The 11,427-nt window shown below is 33.9% G+C and overlaps 1 protein-coding gene across 1 annotated transcript; it reads right to left on the bottom strand.

Annotated features, from left to right (window-relative positions):
- Positions 1-217: 217 nt before the first annotated feature.
- On the bottom strand, positions 218-1,392 carry LOC118746565 (zinc finger BED domain-containing protein 1-like). Its single transcript, XM_036480408.1, has 2 exons — positions 1,318-1,392; positions 218-1,258 (listed from the first exon to the last, which is right to left on the bottom strand). The coding sequence occupies exon 2, from the start codon at positions 1,256-1,258 to the stop codon at positions 218-220; it is 1,041 nt and encodes a 346-aa protein (XP_036336301.1). The 5' UTR covers positions 1,318-1,392.
- Positions 1,393-11,427: the final 10,035 nt, after the last annotated feature.

Here is an 11,427-nt window from a genome sequence, read left to right as displayed (position 1 = left end):
AAGAAAATTTTGAATTAGTTTGTTAAACACTATTACTTTAGACAATGTAACATTTTTTTCTGAGCTTATCTCCATGGTAACCTCATAAAAAGGCTTAAGAAGAAGCAAAGCCCCCTCTATGATTTCCCAACTCTGTTGGTCAATGATGAGATCAGAACGCAGAAGTGCTATAGTGGTGACCACTGCCTCCTTCAATTTTAAAATGCGCTCAAGCATATCATATGTCGCATTCCAACGGGTTGAAACATCTTGTTTCAGCTTCAGGGGAGATAAATTCAGTTGTCTTTGTACATCCATAAGTTTTTGAAGTCCGCGTGGGCTTCGGTTGAAAAAACTCCACAATTGCTTTTACTTTATGTAAAACATCTGATATTTCTGCAACTCCATGTTGAACAATCAGGTTGAGAAGATGAGCAAAGCAACCTATTGACTTCCACTCTCCTAGTCGAACAGCGTTTATTATATTTGGGGCATTGTCACTTACTACAGCTGCAATTTTGTGTGAAATTTGCCACTCAGTCATAACTTCTTTTAAAAAGTTGCATAAATTTTCGCTGGTATGCCTCTCGCTAAATTGCTTACAGCAGATCAAAATGGAGCAAAGATTTGTATTTTTGTCTATTAAGTGTGCAGTGACAGCAATAAAATGCTCGTTAATACGCGACGTCCACCCATCTGTAGTGAGGCATACTGCAGTTGATTCGGAAACCTTACGTTTTGCTTTGGCAAGTAATTCTTCATAAATTTGTGGTAAAATTTTTTCAGAAACTGTTTTCCTGCATGGGAGTTGGTAGTTAGGACAATGTGACACCATTTGAATCAGCCTCTTCATTTCTGGTTCCTCCACGATTCGTAGTGCATGATGCCCTTTTGCGATCATCTGGACGAGCTGCTTGTCGATTTGTTTAGCTTTTCTGCCCGTTGATGGTTTATCTACGTAATGTGAAATTGTTGGTTGCTCAGCCACAGTATGTTGCTCGCTCGTTCTCTGTGCTGGTTCTGGCTGTGATAACTCCCGCATTGCCTGTGTTGCTTTCTGTCCTTGCTCCTGCGCTGACTCCTTTTCCAATTGCCTCTCTTCACACTGTTGGTGCTCGATTGAGATGAACGGGTGCTTGGCTTTCATGTGCCGCTGTAGATTGCCATGCGACCCACATTTAAAACTGATATTTATTTGGCAGTACCGGCACCTTGCCTTCTTATCATTTACTTCAATGAAGTGGGACCATACTGCACTCCGCTTTCTCATTCCAATCATCTGCACATAGTAAAAATTAGTCAATAAAAATTTTCGATATTGTATAATAATAAATTTACTTTCTATATCTCCAATTGACACAAATACACAATATGCAAATGAAAATATTTCCGTGAAATCTGCTTTTGGCGTACAAAAAAAAAAAGGATTGCCATATCAAGATTTTTTGTATCTTTGAACAATTGGGAAAATTGTATAAGGCGCCTGCTACATGTTCAATATTTATTGTCAGTATTTGGATCGTGATCCAAAATCAGAACTAGTAGTGAAAAATGTAGTTCAATGAAAAGACCGAACTAGTGAGCTAGTTCATTGAGATGAACTAGTTCTTTAGTTCATTTAGTTCAAGAACTACCCAAGCCTACTTTCAACTGTCTTTATTAACATGGCAATTTACTACAAAGTGGAGCGTCACTGCTTTCTGAGATAATTTCAAACAAGTTAACGTGGAATGTAGCACATAATTTGACAACTAACGTAAATGATAGACAGGAATTTTACATATTGACAATTATAAAAAGCAAAGGTATGAAACCAAATAGCATTTTTTTTAAATATTTTCTAACTTGATACTTTGATACTTAAATAAAAAATTTGTGATACATTTGATCCATTTTAGGTTTCTGTTACGATACATTTTTTCAAGCCGTCTGCCTGGAACTAGCGCTTTGCCAGATTGTCTCTAAATTTTGCTGTAGGGTAGCTACCAGTGTTGCCAAGTCATTGTAGTGAGAAATCATCAGTTTGGTTCTCAAAAGTCGTCATTTGCATGTAAAAATCGACAACATATAAAAAAAATTTAATAAACAGAACCAGGAAGCTCTTTTAGTATTTTTCGTCATTCTATTCTAGCTTATGCTTGCTATACGTAAAAAATAAAAAGTTTAACTTTTTTACGAATTTTTAAAATTCGCATTACTTTTAGCAAAAATATTTTTAATTGACATACAATCAAATTTTCATCTTCATTTTTTCCAACTGCAACTTAACGACGTGCATTAAAAACTGTGCATAGTTACAAGTTTTGCTAAAAAACTTATACATAATTCCCTTCGCTAAATGAAATATGTACCACTATACAAGGTCACAATGCCAAAATTACGAATTTGACCGCCAAAAACTCCAGAAATAGTGATAAAACGAAGAATAAAACTACTTATCGATAATTACTATTAGTGCTGCCACCTGATATAATTTCGATGCAACAATTATATATTAGCAGAAATTGTAAACTCTCAATGGCACTGCAATTTTTAGCTGTCTGCGTAACTATCTTCAAAGCAGAGTTGTGAAAAATTTGTTAATTTTTTAATGCATGGCATTTTTATGTTAATGTAAAAATAAATGCATACATTTTTTTAATTTAGTGTAAATGAAAATTTCAATGCATTAATTCCGAGGAAATAGTGCTAATGAATTTTTTTTTTGCATTAACATTAAACTTTGTAAATGAATGCTATTGCAATCATTTATTGAATTAGAAGTATAACAAGCATTAAAAACCCATTAACTAATTTAATTTTGAAGCGAAAATTCTATGTTGATGTTCAGGGTAGAATTTTGAGGTCAAAAAAGGAAGTGACGGAAGTTAAGTCTGGTTTTCACTATGTCCGAGTCAATGGAATTTGTCGTCAAATAGGTAAAAACGGTTTATTGATTGATTTCGATCAGAATAGGTCTTCAAGCGTATACATTTGCTGCTAAACTGGCTATCTGTCCGTATTTTTGGCCCACAATATAATCGCTATGCATCAACCATCAACATATAAATCTACGAAAGCACACCGAGTTACAAGCACATTGCTTTTATTTTCGTAAAACATCCAACAATGTTTACAAGAATTGTTCTACAAATAAACATAATAGAATGAAGCTGAAAAAACTATTAGCAATTCTTCGGTGTCCTTGCCGAAGAGATTATTTATAAACCACTAGAAAAAAAACTTAATGGTTTTTAATAATGCAAACGAGCAAAGTAACTAAATACTTTAAAGCATTAAAATTTATTCAATAGCATTAGTTTGGATAATTTAATGAAGATAAATTTCATTAGCATTATGTTTTTCAGAATTAATGCATTGAAATTTTTATTCGCATTAAATTTAAAAAAGTAATGTATTCATTATTTACTTTAGCATTATCGTGTTAAGTACCATTAATGCATTTTTCAAAACTGTGCTTTAAAGTTGAGAGCCAGCCAAATTTTCACATAAAAAAAAATCATCATTGGGTCACATAAATCGTCAAATCGTTATGGCAGTAAAAAATTTTCAAAATGACGACCAAATCGTCAACCTGGCAACACCGGTAGCTACATAAATACACACACGCATACATACGGAACAGTGGCAAGCAACAGGCATATACTCGGGTTACCTCAGACAGCCAACATTGCGACGCGAGTATAAACTAGACACAGCAGGGTGTGATAAGATTCACACAAAGACGACGGTTGCGATAGCGATGGTGCCTTTAAAAGCTTTAGGTATAATTTATTATGAGTCTCTTGCGGTAAGAAAAGAAAAATATGAAGATATGCTCCCTAAGCAGCAACAACCAAAATCATGACAATATTTAATGATACCGACGAGTAACACCGCCTCGTATTGCAAATATGTTGCGCGTTGGTTGCTACAATTCTTAATATTTTTTGCTTTTGGGTTTTTAAAGTTTAACAATATGTCACACAATTTGTCCAGAAACAGTTTTTTGACTAATTTCCATTAGTTTCTGGAAGAAATTAATTAGCAGGGCCATAGATATTGCTACACACATTTTAGGCTGTAAAATTAAAAGTAACTTTAAGGACCAATTTTACGTATTTATTTATGCCTATACATATATTGTATACAAACAGGAAATATTTAATTGTCGGCCTGGCCAATTATAAATAGCGGCACGTACCGCTTTCATTGGTTCTTAATAGAATACATGTTGGTGCATGCTTTATGGCAAACCAAATACTCTAAAAATGTACACAATTTGCAATCCTGTGTGTTCACATCAGTCCTACCAGAGAGCCACTGTAGAGGAAATGAATGCTCGCTTATTCTTCACGGAAATGCAAAACAGTGACCGAATGGAAAGAAACACCTTACCAAACTATGACTAAAGCTAGGTGAAAACCCCTTGCGACCCATGGAATCAGTTAAGATGCTTCCTTTGATGACCGTTCATAACGTCTATCTTTTTGTTTGTTACATTATTCCTATTCGGTCAACGTTTTTTCATGGGTAAACAAGATTTTTCCCTCTGAGTTATCAACGTGCCTCACCAAACGATGTTTGCATTTTTCCATCCTAGTTCTTTCAAAACTGCAGTCAAAAAATGTGCGGTACGACGTTTGAGAGCCCCAAGTCTCAAGCTTTTTTTAATAAATAATTTCACTCTTGCATTTTTGCGGGAAATTCATCTCTCGGGCCATGATTTTCGTGTTTTGTAGGGGATTTCACTGAATTCCTGATTTGACATTTAAAGTGTTTGTCTGTTTAAAATCACTAATCTCCGGAACGACTTAATAAAATTTCATAAGGCTTTAAATGGTATCTGGACCTCGGACATAACATAGGGTATAGAAAAGTGGGATCTGACAACTGGGCATGGAAGCTCTAACTTCGAAACCGTAAGTCACATGACTTGGAAATTTGGTGTGTTGACATACATATCTATGGTAGATGTTTATTGCAAAGAAGATTTATTTTTGTAAAATGAGCGTGGCACATACTATAGAAGTGAAATTTTTGATCAGCCTTAACGTCACATAAATTTGAAATTCTGCTCTGCATCGTAAAATATACTTTTGCAAAAAATATTGCCGACAAATGGCGCCAGGGTCGAGTTATTTAGAGAACCTATCTATATCGTACGACCTGGATTAACGGGTATTGACCTTATGATAAAAAGTGCTTCTGCAAAAAAATGCACCCAAAACATAGATGGCGCTGGAATCAAGATATTTAAATACCCGTCTGCAAATTTACTTTCTAGGTGATTTAATAAAGCCCCAACCTTTAAGTATGAATACAAAGAAGCGCAAAAATGTTTAAGCTTCACAGATGTCCTAGACACATCAACGGATCATCGGTATATCAAGTAGGAGTGTGACGAATTAAAAAGAACACAGTGGGAATATCAATGACCCCGTTTGAACGGGAAAACTCTTTGTGTGAAACAGCAGGAGTTTAAACGGAGATTACGCACTCTTGGCAAACCTTGCAATACTTGCAGTTATGTCACAGGTGGAAATACGAGCTCATAGCATCGAAGGAGATTAGTACTTAATCCAAATTTTAACTTCAGTCTTTTCTACTTAAACTAATAATTTTTACACTATAAACCGTTAATGTTCTTATAAGGCGTCGCGAAGCAAACCAGGCATTTCCTAGTGTATGTATATATAAATCGTTGAAATACTTCAGAAGTTTATTCCATGCAAAGGATTTTCATTTCCGTTAAAAATTACTACCTTAAGCTTTGTATTTTAAAAAGTTATAATGAAAAGAAAAAAATTGTCACACCGCCTTTCTGAAGACACCATAAGGCTCCTCACTTATTGCTACTAAAATACTTAGGGAGGGTTTACAATGCTAGCTCGGAAATTAACATATTTTTCTTGACAAATTCTTGTGTTCAAAATATTAAACAGGAATTAAGTTTATACTTATACTCTCTTCGAAATTCAAATATAACTATGTAAACCACGCAGAAGCTGATATTTTTAATACAGAGAAGAAAATGTCAAAAACGCACTTTCAATTATAATATGACATTGTTAGCACTTACTCTTAAAACTTTTACGTTGATCATTTTCCGCCAGGAATTCCGACTATTTATTGAATTTAATTTTTAAGGCAATAAAGGCAAATTTTGTAATAATAATGAATCTTTGGCGCTCACATTTTTGCTACGTGTTTGGGTGTGCATCCTTATGTTTTATTTAAAACAAATGGATGCATTTGCCATAGCCTGCCGAGGAGCCAACGCTGTGAGAAAAAACTTTTTTTAAATTTAGATGTTGCTCGGACCGAGGATCGAACCAAGGTCCTAAGGAGTGGTAGTACCTCTAACCGATCAGCCACAGCGGAAAAGCTTACCTGATATTTTTTAAGTAGAAAATAACAAATTTTGTTTGGTTATAAAATTTACGTATGGCAATAACATTAAATATTCCGTGATCTTTTGGGTTTTTGAGACTTTTCCAGATTTTACTCGAACTTTTTCGGGCTTTGTAGATATTTGTTGTTGTTAATTTTTTAGGGTCATTTGGAATGATATACAGGGACTTTTCGATGTTTCTGGTGTTTTATTTTTCAAATCGAATTATAAAACACATGCTGGTGCAAAATATTCGGACATTTTTTTGCATTATTGTTGCTCCTATATATAGGAAAATCTCAAATTTTGCAATTACACAAATATACGCCCAAATCATTCAAGTTAATATTAGGTCCTAATTATGGACCTGTACACCGTTTTTGTCATACCAGCTAATTTTTGCAACATATTTAAATTTTTTATGAAAAAAGTCACATTTAACAAGGAAAAAATATCCAACGAAAAAATCCAACGAAAAAATCCAGCTACTAACGATGATAATCGATGGTATTTATTCATCATTTTGCTTGGTCTTTTGGAAATATGCAATAATTTTAAATAGGAGGAAATAGGAGCAGAAAATAATGTCACTCATACGCCATATCGCACAGGACCGTACTCATACATAGTCGTACATGGCTAATGAGTGCCATTTCCCATGTTAAAGTTTGAATTTTTTGTTCATTCGTACTGCAAATCCAAAATGAAAATTTCATGTGAAAACGACTTGATCTAGAAAAACGGTACACAGATCCGTAAGCTACGAACCAGAATTAAGTTTACCTGTCTACGCGTTTTTTTTTGCCAAAAAATTATTAAAAAATCTGCGCTTCGATTTTGTATGGAATTTGAATTCTGTATAAACTGAAAATTAAATAAAATTAAAAATATGCTTAGAACTTTTGAGTGCCCGATCATTTTTGAGACGGACTGTATTCAATTTGACAGTGAAGCAATGACAATCTTTTTACCAGTATTCATCATTTGATGATGATAAGCAGGACCCATCTCAGCGCGACGGTTGAATGGCTCATTTGACAGTATTTATGAGCAACCGCATTCACTCGCACACCCAAACAGGGACTGACACTGTTTGTACACACATACATATGTATGTATTCATATGCAAGCATTAAACAAAAAAAAAAAAAACAAACAAAAAAAAACATTTGAGAAAGGTTCACACTTTTTATGAAGACAACGATTTACAATTTCCGCCAACACAATATTTAACGGCTTAGCCGCGACTTTGCGCAGAACAACAAAATCTGCCACAAGCGAACGTAATGAGTGCAAAATGTAGCGGAGATATTAAAATTTCATTAGCATGTAATGCTAATTAATTTCATCCTGTCTACGCATGAATTATTATCTCGCGCATTTTTCCATTACACGCAGTCTTTTGCCAGCCCCCCCTTTATTTTATGAATATATGCGCATGGCGGCTTATTGGAAGCGCTCAAATTTTCTGCATGTTTTTTATTTACATAAACTTTTTGATATGGTTTTTTAGTGGCTTGCTGTTGGGTTCATTGTTCATTTTTTTTCGCCCGCCGTGCTGTCAAAGTTCTCTACACACAGCATTCTGGTTTACTCAAGTTTGTACATAGCCCACCAAAAAAAAGGAGATGTTTTTGATTGAAAGCTTAGAGCGGCGTGAAAAAAAGCAAATGCAATTCAATTCCAGATTAAATCATTATTCACCCCATGCGTATGCGTAATCCAAGCGGATAAAATATGATAAAGGTGTGGTAGGGAAGATAACAAAAAAAATTTTATCCCTGATTATGTGCATATCTGCATAGGATAATTTTTCATTTTCTGTCTGTCTGTGTTTGTAATTTCTATTTTAATAGCGATTACTATGCGAGTTTGTACGTAACTAGACTCAATTAGTTATGCACGTGTGAGGTGACTTGTACACTTGCGTACTTACATACATACATATGTGTATATCTTACTATCTATTTGATAAATTGCCAAAGTAGTTGTATACAATTTTTCATTTATTTAATGAGGAAAATAAGCAACCTATTTCCTTCATACTCTTACTTATAAAGTCATCGGTGTAAGCATGGATTTAGTTTGAAAGAGGCTTTCATAGGCAAATGCTTCTTATAAAGTTGATTCATGTTAGCATTCTTGATTTTTCTTCTATTTAAAAAGATGTAGAGAAGAATTTTTCTATTTATTTTTTGTAGATTGCAGTAGTAGGTTAAAAAGAGAGTGCCTAGAGAGAGAGAGAGAGAAACGAGACGCCTTTTTCCGGAACAGAAAAGGAGAAAAGGGAGGCAGAAAGTCGTTAGTGCGAGTAGCATAAGAACCTTGCGGGCAGAAAAAAAAACCCAAAAATTCTATTGAAAAACTAAGTAATTTTCTAAAAAAAAAATACTAATATCCAGTAAGGTTTGCAAGATGTAATTTTCAAAATTTTTTATCTACAAATTAAGTTGTCTGCTACAAGATTACTCCTTTTGACAATTTAGCTCCAACAGGGAGACTAAAATGACAAAAAAAAACCGAAATTCCAGAATATAATTTCGGGTCACAGAATTTTCCAAAATAATTCAGTTTTAATAGGCATAGTGAATAAAAAAGGCAAACTTTAAAAGGGAAAAACTTAAAAAATAACAGATTTTTCGTATTTATTTTTTTCCATTTGTATTAAAGCTAAGGTGCCATGCTGCTGCATTGTCGACTTCTCTTGGGCGACGAATAAGAGAAATATATGTTTAGAAGAAAGAAAATACGCTGTGTACACAAATCTTACCGTTGAAGTGTAGGGTTAAAAAGTTTGTGCCACTTACCTGAAATGAGAGAAATAAAAATATATTAAATTGTCTGTTTAATTATATAACATAATAACATAAATACAAATATGATGCTAACGTGATATATGGATACAAAAGGATTAGATACATACATACGTATTACGTGTTATGGATACATTTTACGTATAAATATCTACTGTGAATTTTATTTAAGCGCAAACTTTTTCCATATATTTAATTTTACGCCTAGCTCAAACTCTATGCATTTTTTTTTTTAACAGCGACAGCCTGTCTGAATTCGCTGAAATAAATCAGTCGACGGACATAGTAAGCGAAAAAAATTTCTGCAGAAAATTTTCTTGTTTAAAAAAGAAAAACGAATTTTTTGCAGTTTTGAACCTTTTACAAATTAAACCAAAATTTTTTCGGCTATTCCATTTCAACATGAACAAGCTTCGATTTTAGAATGTTTGTTGCATTTACATATGTATAAAAAAAACGGCTACTTCCAAAATTTACCAAACACGCGTGCATTTCTGGCTACTTGTAGCATCTCGTTGAGCAACATGGCTCGATTTGAATTGCAAATTCGTGACAAGCCGTTACTCCCTTTGTTTTTTGTTTCTGTTTTTTTCTGATTGGGACTTTTCGCTAGTTCTGAAAAAGGTACGAATTTCAAAGTTTCTATTTAACTTGTTGATGTTGTCGACTGACCAGATTTTTTTAAATTAGCATTCGATTTTATGAACGAAAGTGTAAGATATTATAAAAAAGAGTAAGTGCGCCTGTAAAAGTGAAACTTATGTACGTAAAATATTTAGGTTGTCTCATAATGAATATATGTATATTATTGGTTTAAAATTGTTAGCCGGCCCAATTATGGTTGTCGATGTCGATGTCATATTTTATTAAAAACAATTGCCCTCGTAAATCTAACTCCAGTCTTTTTGGGGAAAGGTTTTCCTCGCAAAACTACTGTAGTCAGCGTAGTTAGGACCGAATATCCTGTTATAAACCTAAGGTTCTATTTTAATCCATAACATCGTACCTCATACAAGAACAAACAAAAATTAATCTATAAGTCTTTATTTGATGCCATGTGATACTATGTCTTGTGGTGAATTTAGGTGTATTGAGTTAAAGTTTGGTGAATTGAGGTGTGGTAAGTGCAGGCTTGGTGAGTTCAGGTGTGGTAAATTCAGGTGTTGTGTTGAGTCAAATTGGTATTTTGGTAATGCGGTTTTTGCGTAGGCATAAATGTCTTAAAAGAGAATTTAATTTATTTTTAGAATTTTGATAATTAGCTCTCAGTTACACTACGCAACAAATTTTAAATTAAATTTAGCCCTTTAACACCTTTTATAAAGTTTCCATGTGAGTGTAAATGTAAAATGCATTATTAGCGCCGAAAGAAAAATGGCCACTAATATTTTTGGTAATATTTCTAAAAATTTTTTGGTAACCTTTTCACTAAGCTTGTAGCAACCGTGTTTGTGAGTTAAGGTGAGTTCAGTATACGAGTGGTGAGTTCTCTCTTTTTTCTAAATATATCTTTTTTATTTATAAATAATTTCGCGTAATATTATTTCGTCTATCTTTATCCTTACATTTATCGTTATGCTCATATAGTTTCCAGGACAGATTAACCATAGAGCCGGATCATTGTTGTCGCCAGGGAGTGAAGAGGAAAAAGGTCTTCAAATTTATTTCGTTATTCGATTAATCGTGCTGTGAAACGCCAGAAAATTCCGAATTCAAAATGAAACGAATCCAAAGGGAGCGTAGTAAGAATGGTGCTTCCTTCAACAGTTGCGGCAATTTCAACCAGCATCTCCGCGAACTTAACACCATCAAATCCAGTCTACGCTTTCTAACTCATTACGTAATCTTTCAATGCCCATAGCTTCTGAATGAAAAATCGGAAATCACCACTGTGCGGTCTGCATAAAACTAAAAAAAGTAGCCTTGAGGCCATTTTTCGTGCACTTAACCTTAAATAGCTCAACAGTACTAAGCTCGAACTCAAGTTCTACGTAGAACATTACTTCGAAAATGACCTATAGCTGCATAACACCAGGACATTTAAGATCTGCATTCATAAGTATCATGTTCAAAGCTATCTTTGATTACATGTTAAATAGCAGATTCACTGAATTTTATTTTCTGTAACGTAAAAGTCCGACTAGTGTTTGCAAATAACTACTGCGAAATTGATTTGTTAAGGAACTGTGTATCAGCCTCTGAAAACACGGTATTAGGAGAGAAGGCTTTTTTGATACTATAAAACAGCTTTAACAAGTAAAA

The sequence above is a fragment of the Rhagoletis pomonella genome, unplaced genomic scaffold (genome assembly GCF_013731165.1).
Source record: "Rhagoletis pomonella isolate Grant_MI unplaced genomic scaffold, Rhpom_1.0 Rhpom_scaffold_00010, whole genome shotgun sequence".
NCBI lineage: Eukaryota > Metazoa > Arthropoda > Insecta > Diptera > Tephritidae > Rhagoletis > Rhagoletis pomonella.
The sequence above is the reverse complement of the archived record's forward strand: the minus strand, read 5'-3'. Positions and strand labels throughout refer to the sequence as shown.